This window comes from Scatophagus argus, chromosome 7, assembly GCF_020382885.2.
Source record: "Scatophagus argus isolate fScaArg1 chromosome 7, fScaArg1.pri, whole genome shotgun sequence".
Classification (NCBI taxonomy): Eukaryota; Metazoa; Chordata; class Actinopteri; family Scatophagidae; genus Scatophagus; species Scatophagus argus.
Genome location: NC_058499.1, coordinates 7,585,466 through 7,603,679, shown reverse-complemented (window position 1 = coordinate 7,603,679; position 18,214 = coordinate 7,585,466). Strand labels below are relative to the sequence as shown.

The following is an 18,214-nucleotide window of genomic DNA, read 5'->3' as shown; positions in this document are numbered from 1 at the left end:
CCACCCTCCTCCCCTCAGTGCCTTCCAATTGAGAGAGCCATTTGGTCTCATCCTAGTGTTACATTGGCTCCACATGGAGTGGTGATCCTTGCCAAGTGGCTGCCGTGGTATAAATGAACCTAATCACTCGCCAACTCAACACACTGTCCAGCAGACAAGAAGAAGAACTTCCACTCCTGCTAAAGTGGTTCACTACGCCCTGCTGTGGTGCCCGACTTCTCAGCCTTCCTCAGCTGGTGGTGTGTAGTTTGAGAGCGTGTGTTTGCAGTGAGAAGGCATGAGATGGATGCTGCATTACCTTCTAAACTCTAATAGTTTCAGTGTCCTTGAGCCTTATATTTGGCAGGGCCTTGGTACAATTAGGCATCTGTTAGTGATGACAGAAAAATAAGGAAAATAGACAGCAGGGAAGAGGTGGAGGCCAAGAGAGAAAAAGACATTTACCCTTAATGTGGCAACCTGTGACCTTGATGTTGAAGACCTTCACAAAGCAAACATGTCCATAGGCAAACAGCTTACAGTGCAGTGAAAGGCTTTGTTGTTTTGTAGGCTGCTCTGTGGTGCATGTTGTGGTCCTTCAGTTTTCTACAGTCTTGTTTATTTATACTTTATATTTTCCACCCCAATTCACTTAAATATCCTCTGATATGTCTTGCCATTTGAAGATTTGATTCAGTCTCACTTCTCTTTCCAAATACTTATCATGGCTTGGTTGTCCTTATTTGTCCATTGCTCTTGCTGCTGTGGATGCCGTACTAAAGTGCACATTTGCTTGAACGGCTTGACGAGCAGTCCAGTGACTGTAAAGCTGCCTAAATGTACCTGGACCCTAGAGTGTCTACTTCCAAGTAGGACCAGAATGTAGTTCCAGAAACTTCTTGCCAAAGTGTGCAGAGAACAAGAACAATGGTAATACAAGCAGAAATCATGGCTACATGTTAAATTATGTTGTTTGAAGTGGGGGAAAATGGGATTTGTTTATCTGGTTTCAAGTCGGACATGCTGTCCCTGCTTCTTCTTCTTCCCCTCCTCCTCCATCACTCACATCTTTCTCCTGGCTTCATTACCCCACATACCACTCACTCTGTGCTGGGGAGGCAGACCAGCTGTCATCTTTGTCTGGCAGGAACATCTCTCCTCTCCACCACAGCCACAAGCGACCTGTTCCTGTCTGCGAGCCAGATGACAGCCCCGCCGCAGATCTGTACGGTCCAGGTGTGGGCTCCGGGTATAAGCCTCAATAGGATCCAAACCATGGCTGTGATTGCACTTTATAGCTGATTAAAATTTAATCTTGGCCTTGCAGTTATAGGGATAAAGCCTTGTAAAACAAAACTGACTGTGTGCGCAGGTAGAATGAGGTTGAGGTACACAGGAACACGAGAACAATCAGACGCGCGTGCACACAGGAGCATCCATTACACAGTCGGACTATAAATCTGCCTTGGAATTAACCAGTGAGTAGAGGCTGATTGCTGTAGCGGTCCCCTAGCACTCTCAGGAATGAGAATAAATGAGCGGACGCTGGCATGAACAATTCTTTATTACGCCCATTAGCCAGAGGAGCCAGAGCCTTATGAAACAGGGGACGCCAAACACACAACCCAGTCGTCACAAACGTGGCCTACTTATGGTTCCCATGACAGTGTGAAGACCCACCACCATCTCAACCCCGATCATTACCACCGCACGCATACCATTACCATATTACCCACCCCTCCGATCTCACATCCGTTTTTGCACATTCAGTGGATGCGGTGCAGGCGCCTGAGTACTCCTCATAATGTCAAAATATTTCTAAAGTGCCTGCTAATAAGTGCAGCTCTGGAGTGCCTCCACAAGCTCAATATGTTACCGACACATTTTTTTTTCTGTTGGAGAAACTTCAAGAGATGGCAGAATCATTAATCAGGAAGTTTGCTGTGTTTTGCCTGCAAATCATCTCTCATTCCTGGATGCACGCTTCAGACAACAACAGCACCAGGTGTTCTTAATCAAGATTGGTTTGTTTGCTTGTTTCTTTTTTTTCTTTTTTTTGCATACATTAAAATTGCCAGGTGGACTATTTTTTCATTAATGTATTCTCTATCAAGAGCAAAGTAATGTTACAGCTCATTTACTGTGCAAAGCTTCAGGTCATATAAACATGTTTTGACAGGTGTTTCATTACGTTCAGAATAGACTGGCTGACGCTGTGTGCTGTGTTTTCTGTTAGAGGTTACCTGATTTCTGTTGTTCCACGGCGATGTAGGGACTCCAGTTGGTCTTCATTTCATTCAGGTGTGTCATTTGAAAAAAAAAAAAACACAGCAGGTGGACTGTTGTGGTCCATTGCCATTTAACTGATCATAATACTCAGTGATAAACCTCTGTTTGATCATTTATGGCATTAGGAGTAAGCTTTTACACAGTGTAAAATACTGTTTGCAAACAGGAATCAGAGATAATGTAATTTAATTAGTTTCTCAGCTCTGACTGTTTGAACTGAACTGAGCTGAAGTGTTGCCCAGTTGTGGCCCAGGTCCGACAAAACTTTACAAATATTTTCACATCTTCATCCTTGTCATCATAAAGTGGCGTGTAGCTTTCAACTAAACTTTGCTGGATATGAGAACATGATGACAGAATGGCCATATGGCAAAAGAAACTTCCAGAACTTGACACACTGGTAACTGTGGAAAGGTTTTCTTTTAAGAATAATTATGTTTTATTATCTCATACTACATAGGATTGATGTGTGACCTGTTCCACATTATGTTTGTTTGTTTGTCTGAAGCAGGAGAGTGAACGCGTGGTGCTCATATGTGATGCAATCTTAATATTAAAAGTAAAATTTTAAATCTGCACCTGCAGTAGGCTGTACACTTAAGAATGTGCGTGCAGGGTCACGTCGGACTCAGGCTGAGTTGCAGAACTCATTTTGTTCTCTATATAATTCCTAAAGATGTGCTCTGTCCTACTGTACTGGTAGTTACCACTCTGAGGCTGATTCGAATATTTTCCCTGTTAGCAAATCATTTTATAGTCATTCAGTTGCCAAAGGACTAACAATGCCAGAGTGAGTGATAGGGGTTTCATGTCCCTCCCTGTATCTCTGGTCTGATATAAACAGGTACAGTATTTGTGATCACGTCTCCAGTAGCTCTTCTGAGCGTCATTTCTGTCTCCACTGTTCCAACTGTGTAATCAGGACACAGTGGGAAGCACTGAATTGCATCCAATTTGCTTTCACTTTCCTTTGTTTATTGACTCGGGGACCTGACAAGGAGTGAGACTCGAGTGGGTTGAGAGGAGACCGCAGGCGTCAACTCTCCTAACCTCTCGCTGGCACTTTTGCTGTGCCATGAAGAACACAACAGGGAGCCTTGAAGTAGATTGATTACACTTGTGATCCCTCTTCTAAGATAATGTCCTTCCTTTTAATCATGTATTGTGCCGCTGCTCTTTACAAGGATAAGATTATCATCAGCAACTTCATCACTGTCTCATTGTAAATGCCATCCTAATTGGGCTGCTCTGCTTTTCATTTTCAAGTTTTGATCTTATTTACTACTGTGTGTCCTTCAGATGAGATGACTTTTGTTTGTCTGTCTGCTGTCTTCTGGTCTGTGTGCCATCTTAGCTTTCAGAGAAGTTGTTGTCTTCTCAGAACTACATTTAAGGATCTTTACTGCTGCTTTGTAGATTGTTGGTTCCTAGGTGAACGTAATTACTTCTGAAACTGCTCTTTGTAAAATCGAAGAGTTGGCACTGTTTGCCACGTGTTAGCTTGATCCCTTTGGCTTGGCTGAGTACTCTGAAGTCAATAACTTCATATTTACTCACTGGGCACCAGAGAGGCCTTGTAATCCTGCGACTTCGTAAACCTGACACTCCATCAAAAAACACCAGCCATTTGCCAGCCAGACATCCCCCATTTTTCTTTCTCTGAGTGTTTGAATTAACATTTGAAGATGAGTTTGGTGCATAGAAAGCCTGAATGAGAGCCTGCCCTCGCAGCCTCAGGCTATCATCAGTAATACTGTCCTTTTGTTCTCTTTGACATAGGCAGCATTGACCAAACCTGCTTGCTGTCGGCTCATGAGACGCTCTTGATTTTACCAATCTACTCTCTTGTCGAGTCCTTTGTGGTGTTTGACATTTGTGATGGGACAATAATGACTCTATTTGCCTCCGGGGAAAGTGTTAAAAACAGCAGCCTCAGGCACAAGACACCCACAATCACATACATTGTCTGCAAAAATGGATTGTTTTGTGGAGTGACATCTTTTTTTTCCTCAGCAGCTGCAATTGGAAACACCTTGTAGTTGTCTGTTCTTCTTCCTGCAATTTGTTCCCCATCTTCTAACCTTAGCTTGTTCTTCCTTTCTTACTTTTCTTGCTTCCTTGACCTGAACTTTCTTCCAGTTAATGGCTAACAGGCAGATCAATGGCCAGCCACAGGGGTCCTGACTGACCTTTCAAACCCTCCCAGTTTATTATTTGTACTGTTAAAGCTGCACGTGCCAACGTCCGACTTTCCAGTCTCATTCTCAAGGCGGTGACCGTGCGACAGCCTCACAGACAAAGAGCCAGTTGGAGAGGGGAAGTCAGACGAGACGCCTTTGTTGTGATCACGAGTGTGTCTGGCATTATGTAAATAGTGCTTATCCAGTGTTAATTGCCTCTGCTGCTAGGATGAGCATATTAAATGTGAATTAAACAATTTACCGCTTTTAAAGTCTCCCCAGGTCACGGTGAGTAAGACCAGCCTTGGCATTGCTGGTGCCATCTGCTACCTGTGTCAGCTCACCTGCACTTTAAAACTTTACAGGAAGTGGCAGATAATAAAGGATAAATCTGGTTTATTACAACTTCTTTTTGGAGTTTTTGCCATTATCATTAGATCTGGCAATGCGACGATACTTCTTAAAATGTGAGAAAACATAACTTTAACAGTAAAACTATCAAATCTGTCCATTGTAAACGTCCGTTACAGTTCAGACCTACTTTTTGGTTCAACTTTGACCTTCTGTACCACACATACTCACACATGCATACCCAGATTTCCTGTGTGTTGTAAGGTGCCACCACCTTCTGTTTTACCTGAAAACAAGGCATTCTGGGAAATGCACCTTGCAGAGACAAAGAGAACAATAATCTCTCATGTCTATGAAGCAACTGCTATCAGCTAGTTAGCTTAGCATAATGACTGAAAAAAATGGGCCTGTTGTCCTTCAAATCTCTGCAGTCACTTTGATGAGGACAGTGTTGTCATTGCTGATAGAACTGATGGCCAAAACAAAAATAAATCCCAAGTTGCAGTAAACCTTTCTTCCATAAGAAAAGCAAAGTGAAGGCAGAATTTTTATGTATGGGCATGTGTGGTTTATGTATTGTGCCCTTTTTAGTGTTGAAAATACTCTAACTAGGCAGCCTCATTTGTCGTAGCTCCTTTCTGCATTTCCCTCAGCACATTTGGACGTGTTCCATGACAGTACCCACTTGATTTTCTTCAGTCAGCATATGGATGGCACCATTACTCCTTACAACATCTTTTCACACCAGCCAGGCTATTTTGCTGATCTGCACAGTGCATAGCATGATCCACCTACCCCCGCCCCCCCAGCCCACCCCCCCAAACCAATTACCAGTTATCACCAAAGAGGAGGCCCTTCATCCATTAGTTATTCATCCACCCAAGTGCCGCTTTTACTCTAATTCGATTTCTCCCTCCATTTTTACATTAAAACTCACTCCAAGATGGCAAGATCTTAAAAGTTAAGCACGAAGATTAACTGTGCATCTCTAAATCCCGTTAACAAATACACCCTGCATGTACCATTAACCTTGAACAAGCTGATTAACTTAACACTCTGCTTCCCTCACCAGTCCCAAATCATATTGAGAATTCGCTGCAGAATTTCATAAAACAGCCAAAATAAGTGCAATTATCACACATTCAACTGTAATCTGACAAAGATGGAGCACAGTATTGATCTAATTTCATGGGAAAGTGATCATAAGTAGAAGAGGAGGATGCTGTGGTTATTATTATGCGGAGCATCTGATAGATAGGGCCAAGTAAAATAAGAAATCTGATGAAATATTTACCCAACGGTCTTTCATGTGCAGCATTGTGAGCACAGCTTTATGCTTGTCAGTCTGTGCCTTTCCGTCTGTCCTATCTGTGTGCACACTTGTGTTTGTTTTGGTCAGGTCTGGAGAAGCTGTTGCAGGTTTCATCAGCAGCATTAAATCAATGCAGTAACAGCAGCCCAGCAGTTGGTAAAGTTATTTCTGTCACCGCCTCTGGAAGGTTGGCATGCAATCTAACATCTGAACAAACTCCAAACAAAACTTGAAGCCACATAATTATCATCAAAAAAACGTAAATGGGATCATGTGTACTGCACCAGTCTGTCCACCGAACACCACCGCTAAGACCAAGCTGACGTTCAGCTAATAGCCAAGTGAAGGGAATGAAGTGTTGGTGGTACTGGATGGTGAGACAGTTCATTCATGAGCTTAGAACCTCCTTCATTGACTCTACTACTCAACACTTTTGACATTGAGTGTTGAGAGAGTTCATCTCTTCTTTCTTTGTCCTTTTATAACAGTCGCCCTTGTGCTCAGCGATAACAGCCTGAGATTGGATAATAAACGTATGTAAAAATGCGGACCATGAATTTTAGAGCAGATTGAAAAAGCTGATGCGCTTTGAATGAGTTGCGCAATAAAGGGAGTACTCCACGCGAGATTGGTGCTCAGAGAAGAAAATTGGCAGAATTCATCAAATGTTCTGCAGGCATAAAACCTTAGCAGCAACATGTAGGGCCTTTAATGTGAAAAATAACCCAGGGGCCTTGCAGAGTGTGTTTAATGTGGTTGGAGGGGTTAAAGGAGGCCTGTACATTGGTTCATGTAGAGATGTTGAGGAGATTTCCCCAGTGACATGTTCTCTCTCTCCCTCAGTTTCATGTCATTGGAGCATTGCTGGAGTTGCACAGACAGTAGTGCTGACTGTCTGAGGGTGATTTATGCAGTCATAACGGCTGTACTGTAGCAGACCTTGGCCCGTATTTTATTCTGACACTTATTATTGAAATGAGACATTTGGGTGTAAAGAGGAGCCCAAGCCGTTTTCTCACTGAGAGAGGATGAGGTAGCAGTCATGCTCACATCAAAACTCAGCCGTTCCCGCATTTTGAATGACCTCAGGGAGTATTTAATTCCACGTCTCTACTGAATGTTCCTGTTCTCACTTGTATATATAGTTCTTTATTTATGAAAATTCAAATTGAGTTTCGTGTATTGAAGGATGGAATTGCAGCACAGTGATGTTGTTGTTGGAGCTGCAGAGTGTAGCGGCTGCTGTTCAGGTGCTTGGAGCCTCAGAGGACGCAGACTGCAGCAGTCAGTCAGCTGTGAGCAGCCCTCTTGTCTCACTGTCCTCTGCTCTGTTGCTGCATTGACTCAGTTATTTTTCTGCCATTTGGGGTCCCAGAAGTAAGTCCATTTCACTTTCTGCATAGACAATGTTACATGAGTGCCAATTCTGAGGCTTGCAAAGGCATAAATTATAAGAACAAAAGAGGCGTTTTAAATAAAAAGTCAATGCTGCTGGCCTGTATATATAAACACTTAAGGAGAGAGATAACCTCAGAGTTCCAGGGGAACTCTGGTGGCCGGGAGTAGCATAGACGATGATCTGGAACATCCTCAAACTTTTGTATCGCTGTGGATCTTTGTTGAAAATTGTTCCCTGTTTGTCTCACCATAAAATGCCCTGCAAAAAACTATTATATATACTATAAGCATTTTGTTATGAAACAGCCAACGCAAAATTCTGTTGCAACTGTCCGTACTTCATGAGAAACCGGTGATAAGAAAGTAGTTTGACATTTTGCAAATATGCTTTTTAATTTTCTTGCTGGAACATAATTGAGATAATATTTGATCTGATTAACTTAAACAGGGGTAAACAGCTAGCCTGGTTCTATCAAAGGTAACAAAATCCAACACCCTGAAAGTTCACTAGTAACACATTACGTCTCATTTAAGTGTTAAAACAAGTGGTGGTTTTTCATTATTCAGGAGGATGTAATGATGTAATTAAAGGAATAATAACAGGAATAACCGGAAAACTCTGAAAGTTTACACATCCTGACTCTGTTTGCACGGGCTTTATGAGAAGGTTTATTCACACCGTGTTTTGTCCTGTCCCATCCATAGCGGGTTGATTTTATGAGTGGTTTCTATTCTGTCACCAATCAGTGGTGATGGATAACCATACGTCTCCAACTCTTTTATCTGAGGGCTCCGTGCAGCTGACCTGAGGGGCCATATTGTCTTTACCCCAAAGACTTAGATCAGGTGTAGAACTGATGGCTGTAAGTGCTACACTCCCAAGGCTGGATGACCTACATGTTACACTTTCTCCATCTGCCTGCATACGCTTAACACCCTGCAGGCTGCCACTCAAACCAGCAGGTGACGGCACACAGGAGATACAGACTGTGTGTCACTGCCTGTACAGATGTTAAGCACAACATGCAAGGTTACACGCACTGGTTAAATATAATCCTCTGATGTTCTTTTTGCTGCTGCTGAAAGCCGAGTTTATTCATCAGTGGAGCTGAAGTACAAAGGATGACCTTGCTTCATTCATTGCAGCGCATTTCCATTTCAACCGGACCACAAGTGAAGATGGATATTTTCTCTTTATGCACAGCACAAATAAAATTTAAAAACAAAAGCATTTCATTAAGACACATGCAAGCCATAAAACAATGCATGCAGTTAATTCAAAGGCATAGAGACGGATGATAATGGACTATTAGATCCTACTGCCAAGGGCTGTCTTCCCTCCTTGCAGAAGAAGTACATCAGTCACCTTTATCAGTAATCCCCTGCAAAGCTGCTGGCAGTGTCTGTGCCTCCTGCCACAGAAATGGTCCCTCAGCAGAAGCAGCAGCATCAGATTTGGCTGAAGTTGACGTCTTAACAGATAAACTGGCCCCACTTTACTACCACTGTCACTACATTCTGCCCTCGGTCTTTGGATATATTGATGAGAGGCAGGAGTCAATGAGACAAAAGCACTGACAGAGGAGATGCCTGAGGAGTGAAGCTAAGCTGCTGCGTGTTTGCTCTGCCTCGCTTGTCCTCATACCTGGAGGATAAACGATAAGATGGGACACAGATGAGAGAACCTGCAGGATTGTGCTTTGCTGTGGGCAACAATAACCTTGTAGTTGTGAAAACTGTGACTTTTGGTGAAGTTTTCTTCTGTTTTATTTGGCTGTAACCGCTCACAACAGCTTAAAGTGGCATGTGATATTTACTGAAGCGAGGACGCAATGCACTCGGCTGCGTCACAAGTACACAATTTCTCAATGTCTTTGTCAATATGGGATTCTGCCACAGAGAAAATGAAAGGAAAGAGGTTTCTTCCTTCCGATCCACTCCACTAAGCCAGTTTACTGCATTTGTTGTGAGAAGGCTGCTGGTCGTCTCGGGGGCTTTGAATAAAAACACATTTCTCTCCTGGCTACAGCTGCTGTACATGCATGCGCAAACAACCAGCAGATGCGTTCCTGGTCCAGTTACTCCATCCCAGTGCCCATTTCCTTCCAACTTCACATTTACCTGATCATCGTCTGGCCCAGTTGTAAAGCAAATGGTCTCTCATGAATAATCACCGCTGTTTTGTTCCATACCAATAAGATAATTCATGTTGACTCTGTGCATATGGAGCACTTGCAAGGCAGCATTGGACTCTATAAACACTACAGCTGCTAAATAATTTGTGGCAAACAGATTTTGTTTACCAGCACGTGTTTATGAATGAATATGTATTTGCGTACTTTGCATGCGCACTTGAAGAGGAGTGCAAGCTAGACTCCTCAACTACATCTAAATGTGTGATGAAAACTTTGCGAGGCTACAGCTTGCACTGAGCATAGGCAGTGAATGTGGGAAGACAATGTGTTTAATTTTGACAGAATTAAGGCTACTTAGGACCTAAGCCAATAGCAAAAAAAATTACTCACGCTAAAATTTCATTGTATGGGCGCCTTCAGCGTTTTTAGGCATGCTAGCTGATGATTCACTTGAGAGTAAAGTTGTCATAAGACATCTCAAGGGCTGTGCTGAAGGCAGATCCTCACTACGAGAAAATCTAGGAAGCTGCAGCCAGGTTTATAGAAACCCTTTCCATCTGTCGGATCCACACAACTAACTGAGGCTGTGTGTTTAGCTGGATAGAGATCAGCCAGGGGGACGCAGCGAGTATGTTGAAGTCCCTTATGCAGGAGTTAAGGCTACTTAATATTTCTGTGTTGATTGGGGATTAATTGTTCCATCTGACTCTCATGAAAACCAGTGAGGAGAAGAGAAAATTAAACAAGTCTCCCTCATTTTTTTCCTCACGCGTTTCCTCTTGCTCCATTGTGGTCTTGGAGTATGGCAAGCAAGCGGTAAGGTTTGGAGGAGGAGGAGGAGCATGGACCGGACAGGCTGTACCAGAGGGAGAGCTGGGAAATTTGATCATTTTTCTCTGGGACTGTCATACGCCATAGGCTGCCTCATTTGTCTGCTCCAACTCCTTTGTTTCCACCCGGCTCCATGTTCCAGGATCAGCCTGCGGAGCGAGACGCAAGCAGGAGAACAAAACACTGAGCTAGAGAGGCGGCCAAAGGAAATATATAAGCTAATTATTATAGTGCTCCATGTTTCTTAAGTACAGTGTTTAATGTATGTGCTGCTGTATTTAATACCTGCTGACTGGCCAAAAGAATGAAAACAGGTTTGGAGTTTGGGGGATGGAGGCGCGAGAGAGGCTGCACGAGTGCATTTTTATTTTTCCTCCAAATTGCCCTGCAGCTCCACAGGAGTGGTGTTGACCCAGTTTATCTGCTGCTCAGGTGATTAATGCAGCATTGCTACAAACAAAGGTCATGTCAGGAGGCAGGGGATCCGACCAGAGTACAACAAAAGCTAAAGGAGTTATATATGGCTGCAGTTATGGCTGAGAAAATAAGTCGGCGGCTGTTTTGTAGGGCATCACTCAGTCTCTGGAGACATGCATTGAGAGGTGGAAGAAAACACAACAGAACACACACACACACACACTGGAATGGAATGAGAGTAAAACACTGATTGTATTATAACCATTATTATATTATAAATATCTTTTATATTTTCTCGTAGCAGGTAATGAGGTTAGCTATGTGGAAGAGTATTAAATTGAAAGAATAAATTAAAGGGGCTCTCCACTGATTTGCCTCTATAATGTCTTCTGCATCTTGGGGGAGCTTTCTAGACTTAGAAAAAATAAGCTCAGATGATTTCATCAGGGGGGTCTTTAAGGGGCTGTGAAGCTGCATTATAGGAAGTGTAGGAGCCAGTGTTTTTGGTTTAGATCCTCTCTGCTTTTACTTTGGTTGATTTTGAACATTCTTTTTCCCCCTTCTTAAAGTCTGTATTTATAGAAGTACAATACCAAATTGCTGAGATATTAAAAAAACATCTTTAAAATTGTTCACATTCTGCATTGGTCTCCAATCTGGGGGTTGGGCCTCCCTTAAGGGTTTCTTTCTGGGGTGGTGAAATTATGTGAAATCTCTGCTGTATTTTATAGTTTTTGTCTTCACCTTCGTTTAATCTTCATACTGCGTTGTGGAACTTTTTCTGGTCTCTGAATTCCAACTGAAATATCTGAGAATGTGAAATAACTGTTATAAATTATGCCACCAGCTCACAGAGATATGGATCCTATTATAAGGCATGACAACCAGAGCAATAACTTAATCAACTGAGAGAAAATTAACTTGTAACTATTTTGGCAATCAAGTTATTTTTCAAGCAAGAAATAGTGAAAATGTGGTTCTCAGATGGGAGAATTTGCTTCTCATCTTTGTCATACAGTAAGATTAACGCTTTTCAAAGTTTTCGCCCTTTTTTTTTTTAACCACATTTCATAGACCGAATGAATGAATCAATGAATCAAAACAATAATAAGCAGATTAATCAGCAATACTCATCAGAAGATAATTAATTGCAGCCCCCTGTTCACAAGCCCAAATGGTTGGGAACCACTGAGTCCTGTGTAAACACACACAAGCAGAGACACAAACTGACTGTCTGGGTTAGACTTTTATGAGTAAGTCTCAGATGGGGACTTGAAAATGTGGCCTGTACACATATTTATTTTGAAAAAAACTAACCTGTGTATGCTGATCCCGGCTTTACAGGATTTATGTTGTCAGTTTTTATTGATATTTTTTATTGCAAACTTCTCATTTCTCATAACGTACTGTCAAACTCAGTGAGATGCGTAACCAAACAAGAGAAAGTGTAATTAGTGGTGGAAAATCTGGGCTTGAAAACTGCAGCTCTCTCTGTAGGAGTTCTCTGGTGGCTTCTTGCGTCTTTAATATTCATTTACAGCCAAAACATACACACACAGCCAGACCTACTTGAAACTGTTGACTGCTCATGAATTTAGGTCATTTTGTTAGCCTGGAATAGGCTGTGGGTTTTTATTTTGCATTTTAAAGAGTTTGTGATTTTAGTTGCGAAACACTGGTGCTTTAAAGTTTTCTGGCCTTGCCGTGTTTTTTTCCACAGCCGACACTTGTGAATACAAATGCTTTCTTTTACTTTTCTAGTTATCATTCAAACTCATTTCAGTTTGCCCTGCGAGAAAAACGCTCCACTCTAAAACCATATTTAAATACAACTGCAAGTGTAATTATGCTGGGTCGACTATTTTTTTTTTCTGTGGGTATCTAAATTATAATCTCTGGTTTCAGCGTTTATACCAAAGCACATTCTCTGAGGTATTCCACAGCCATGGTTTCTCTTCCAGAGAAATTACTGGTGTTAAATGAAGCAATGAATATCTTTATATGTGGCAGCTGTAGTGCAAACGGTTTTCAATCTACCAGAAAATCCAGTTCGTTTTGTGAAGATGAGGTTGAAGATGGACTGGGTGAACAGGGGCCATTTGGGCTTTGATCTAGTAGTCTGATAATGTTGCATCAAAGCGTGTTTTTGAGTGTATGTTTTCCAACATTGTATCCATAAAGATTTCTTTTTGATCTGTCAAGAAGACATTCAGGAATAAAATTAAATTTCTAACTGAATGCATTCACCCTGAGCACAGCTGTAGAGCTGGTATGCTGTATGTTGTGTGGAGGTGGTATTTATTTTGCAGTAAACATTTAAGTCAGTGTGTACAAGTACATATGCACACTATATGTCAAGGTTTTAACCAGTTACTGCAACAATATGCATTTTATTTTGGCGGAGCTGCTCGGCTAATGGGATGCCTACAAGCAAATAGCTTGCAGGCTGCCTCACAAACCAGCAGCACAGAAAAAGAAACAGTCCTGTTTCATGTATGACTAAATGCTAATAAAAAGAGGAGTTACATCGTTGAAAGCTTCTCTGGCCCAGATCTCCATCTTTTATTTGGCATGAAGAGCATAAGAATGAGTAAAAGTAAAAAAGAAGCAGTAAAATTAGCTTTATCTTTGCTCTTTGCTTTTTCCCTGACTTTTAGTCTAATGTCACTTAGCCAGAAAACTCTTCTTTGGCTCTGATTTAGCTGAACCATTAAGTTTGGATCCCTCCAGTTGGCTCTCCTTTGTTTCTATAGCAACAATCAAGAAAAAAAAGAAAAATAAATAAAGTGCACAGTTACAGTCATAGACAGAACATACTCATGTAAATACTCATGTACTGTACTTTGTCCCTCCTCCTCAGGTGAATGGGAAGGAGTTGTCCAAATCCAGCCATGAGGAGACTGTGGAGGCCTTTCGTGCTGCCAAAGACCCCGTCGTGGTGCAGGTCATCAGGCGGACCCCCAGCGGCCGCCCCCATGGCCCCCCTCAGGAGATCCATGTGGTGGACGTGTGCACTCAGACTGACATCACCTTTGAACACATCATGGCGCTGGCAAAGCTCCGGCCTTCGACCCCTCCTGTGCCGGACGTCTGTCCCTTCCTGCTCTCTGACAGGTACGTGCAATAGCAAAGGTAGGCTGTTATTTCTCTGTAATTATGAATGGGAATCATGATGAGTCAAAACAGGGATTGTAGTTTGAAGGAGGTTAGTGATTTGATATAATTTCCTAGATTTTTATTTAATTTGATTATGATATAATTAATTAAAGGATTATTTCAGTTCAGTACCACAGAGTAGTTTGTTGTTGTGTCCTTGTTTTGACTTTGCCGGGGACTGATGGTAATTAGGAAGGGAGAAGAAAAAAAGGAGTGAGAAATGATATTGGGCTGTGGAGCAGAAATATCAGTGTTTGCAAGATTAGCATTACAAGTATGCAAAGCGCATGTGTAATATAAATGAACTGTCTAACCAGCTGCTCTGTCAATTCTGACAAATATAGATTTGTTTGATGAATGAGCTCCTTGATGTCCTTCACGTTGTCTTTTCACCAATAGGACAAACCTAATTAAAAAAAGAGAGAGAGAGAGAGAAATAAAGGACAGGGCTAAGTAGTCCTGATTAACCATTAATACAGAATGTATTTGTGAAGTGTGCTTGGCATCTCAATGTTAAATTTAGTATAAAGCGCTGATTTAAATGTATCACTAAGAAAACTAAGTTTGAGAAGTTAAGTTACCAGATTTAGTCACACATGACTGCATCAAGTGACTTTGAATACATGCATCTGGATCTGTCAAGTCAGAGAAGTTGTTTGTCGTACATGACTTAAACTTAGCACAAGCACAGTCACGTGATTGACACTTCTGGTTGATTTGCATTTGCACTTCTACAGATAAATCAATATTCAGTTTAACTGCTGAATCTGGTTTCCCTGGTCAAGTTTGCCCTTCAATTTTCCTCCTCATGTTGTTCCCCATCTGTTTAGATAACTTTATACAGAAAATTAGCGCAACTGTAAGATTAAATATGTTTGCTGGGCCTGCATGTCTGTTAAAGACAGATGGAAATACTTGTTTTTGAGCTACTTTTCAAGTTACAAGTCCAATCAGATCTCAACTGGAAGCTGGGTAGTACAGTACCTCAAATGTGTGTTTTTATTTTCTGTGTGAGAGGAACGCATAAAAATATGTACAAAATAAAAATCTTGAGAGTTTTAAGTATCAGCAAGAGGTCTTCCATAAAAACAACAAAAGAAACAGGGCTTATTATTTCCTCCTCTGGCATTTTAGTTTATATTCTGTTCATCTCAAAGGAGAAGTAAAGTGTGAACAAGAAAATGTTAGCGTGAAGGGATTTCTGGGTTTCAGCTCCTGGGAATGACTCTGTGAGATGGAAGCGAATCAGGAGCTTCATTGCACGCAAGTCAGGATGGAGTTGGTAAACTGTGTGTTTGTCACAGGAGATAATTACTTCCTAACAATCATAAACATCTTCAGACATTCAGGGATGGAGTTTCAGGTGTTTGTTCCATCTGCATCGCTTATTATTAAAAACATACGTGTTATTGTCAGCGTTATGCTAGGCATTGAGTACTGTACATGACCAGATCAAAATCATCGCAACATCTATATTATGTTACATATTATCATTATATGAATTCCCCACAGAGCCCTCCTGCCATAATTGGAGCTGCTTGGTGTATCCATTTTGAATCATTGAAGGTTTACAAGGTGATTAAATCAAATGGGCTAATAAAAAACAAGGCAACACAGTGCAACGTGTGCTTGCGGGCTACTTACGGCCCAGAGCCGAGCCCAAATGTAATCAATGTGTCCCATAAAACTCACATTTTCTTGTCTTCATCTGAGATCAGGTGCGAAATCCAATATACTGCAGATTTTATGGATACAACAAATGTTTGTCAGTCTCATTTTTGAAGCTAGATTGTAAATTTGTAATTGTATCCCTTGCACCCACTGCCAAGTGTTGTCACAGGTGCGATATTGAGGTTTCCAAGTATAAAGCATTGTGACATTTACCATTCTGGTTTTGTGGCTGGAAGATTGTTTGGAGACAGTTTTACTGTGCAGGGTAATCTAAGAGTCAGACGAGCACCTCACTCAACATGTTCGTCAGAGTGTCTTTTTGAAGTTTTTGTTCGCCGTGAATTATCTCGTGTGGCACTGTAGCTGCTCATCTCGTTAGGCCCTCACAATGCGGTTTTGTTCAGTGACTGAGGGACGCATAATAGAATTACACTGTACAATGTGGGGGGTTTTGTCTGTCAGGAGTAGGAAGCACATTATGTGGATATGCTGTTATTAACAAGGGGCTGCAGTTTTATCACACACACACTCCAGCAGCAGTGAAAGCCCTTGACAAATCCTTTATTCTTCAGATTCCAGCAAAGACAAAAGCGAGGAAATCCTGTCACTTAGAGTTATTGAACGCCTATGAAGGAGAACGAGGAAAAGGATCGTGCTCACGCCCAGCTCTCCACCTCTTTCTGTTTGTCTGCCCCCCCCTCCGTCTGTCTATCTGTCTGTCTTTCCCCCTCTTTCCTCCTCCATCTGTTTCTCCTGACAGCTGTCATTCTCTTCATACAATGGAGCAGGATTACTATGAAGGGACAGACTACCTCTCGCCTGTTCCAGCTGACGGAGAGAGGACAGAGGACTTTGAGTATGAGGTAGGAATTACACTTGACATCAACGCTTACAAGAGCACGACAGGCTGGCTGGCTGATATCATCGGCTAGTTTTTAGCTTATCGTTGTTGTATGTTGGTTCATACATTGACAAGTGAGTAAGACGAATTGCAAATTGCCAAAATGCTTATAGTAGAATGTAAAATAGTGCCACCATTACATTGTTTGTGCACCAGACAGCACTGAGAGCTGGAAAATGTTACCTTAGTGCATATCTTGATCGCAGTTCTTAAAGGAGACGTTAAATATTTTGGCAATTATGTTTATTTGCTTTCTTGCTGAGAGTTCGATGAGAAGATTCTAAAACAGATAAAAACAGATCTCCGAGCAGATTTTCAACCCCAGGCTGCACAGATATTAACACTGTGTTGGCATGTGTTCAGTGAATAGAAAAAAAAAATCCTGTTTTGTGTGCTTAGGACATTTTTTTGTTTTTTTTGCTGTGGTAATCAAAGAGGTATCAAGTATTATTTTTTCATACTAGTACCATATGGAGGTTTAAAAGTCTGGTATTGTGACAATCTTATTTGGAAAGTCATTTGCCACACAGTGTCAGTGTTAATTAGTTATGGTATATGATCACTTCAAACAGACCATACAATGCGATATGAAATTATGCTCCACCACTGCGTCATGTGTAATGACGCATCATAGAAACCCATATGTGCCCCAGTTGTGCTGCACAGCAGAATATTTAACATTCTCCATGAAGATATGAAGGCTGACTTTAGTGAGAACAAATAAAGCCAACTGCTGTGAGAAAGCAGAGATGAAGGTGATGTACTTCAACAGACCAGCAAAGAGCAGAGTAGAGGAAAAGTCAGCTTTCCATACACAGAAAGGCAGGCGGAAGGACAAATCATCACATATGAGTGAGTCATATAGAAAAGTCTTTTCACACGGAGAAGACAGCAGAAGAAAGCAAATCATAAAATGGAGATTGTTCACAAGTCCAAGTCAAGTCAACTCTGTTGAGGCCAGATCTCAAGTCACTGTATGCCAGTGTGTTTGTGCATCTCGAGTCCCCATCTCTTGTCTCGTGTCACTCTGTCTGTGAGCATATGAGCTTCAGCCAGCAGTCAGCCACCTCCCAGCACCAATGAACGTGCTGTATCTGGAGTGTTTGATCCAACACCAACCGAAAACAACATCTCATGGTAATATGGTACATGCTGCTTGATGGCTGTGGCTTCCTGGAGTATTTTGCTATCTCCATGAGGTTGATGGAAAAACAGCTTGTCAGTATAATGTGTTAATTGGTGAGCTTTAGAGATGCTGTTAGGTATTGTTTATCTCTGCCTGCAGTCTTTGTGATAAGCTGAGCTAATTGTCTTCTGGCTCAAGCCTCATACTTAGCACACAGATCATCTAACTCTCTGCGAGAAAACTTTAATAATCAAATTAAAAGGAATTGCATAACCACAACTTAACTGCAGTTTGCGCACGTCCACACAGGGAAGACGTCTAATCTGGCAAAATAAAACATCTGTGTTGGAATGGACTGCAGGTCTGTAAAAAATATAATGTTTAGCCTATGTTACGTAAAGTACTCTTGTTAAAAAATTAGTTTTGATATATATGATATATTCTTAATTTTAGGAACTTTCACTTTTT

The 18,214-nt window shown here is 41.6% G+C and overlaps 1 protein-coding gene and 1 long non-coding RNA gene across 2 annotated transcripts in view; one reads left to right on the top strand and one right to left on the bottom strand.

Moving 5' to 3' along the window:
- Positions 1-18,214, top strand: part of LOC124061830 (PDZ domain-containing RING finger protein 4-like) — a 109,021-nt gene that overhangs the window by 75,907 nt on the left and 14,900 nt on the right. The window contains exons 3-4 of the mRNA XM_046394097.1: positions 13,753-14,006; positions 16,480-16,582. Of these exons, the coding sequence (XP_046250053.1) occupies positions 13,753-14,006; positions 16,480-16,582 (357 nt within the window). The remainder of the gene's footprint in view (positions 1-13,752; positions 14,007-16,479; positions 16,583-18,214) is intronic.
- Positions 13,865-18,214, bottom strand: part of LOC124061831 — a 40,088-nt gene continuing 35,738 nt past the window's right edge. Inside the window, exons 2-4 of the long non-coding RNA XR_006843815.1 lie at positions 14,363-14,454; positions 14,181-14,226; positions 13,865-13,999 (exon numbers count right to left, since the gene is read on the bottom strand). This is a non-coding gene — a long non-coding RNA (uncharacterized LOC124061831). The remainder of the gene's footprint in view (positions 14,000-14,180; positions 14,227-14,362; positions 14,455-18,214) is intronic.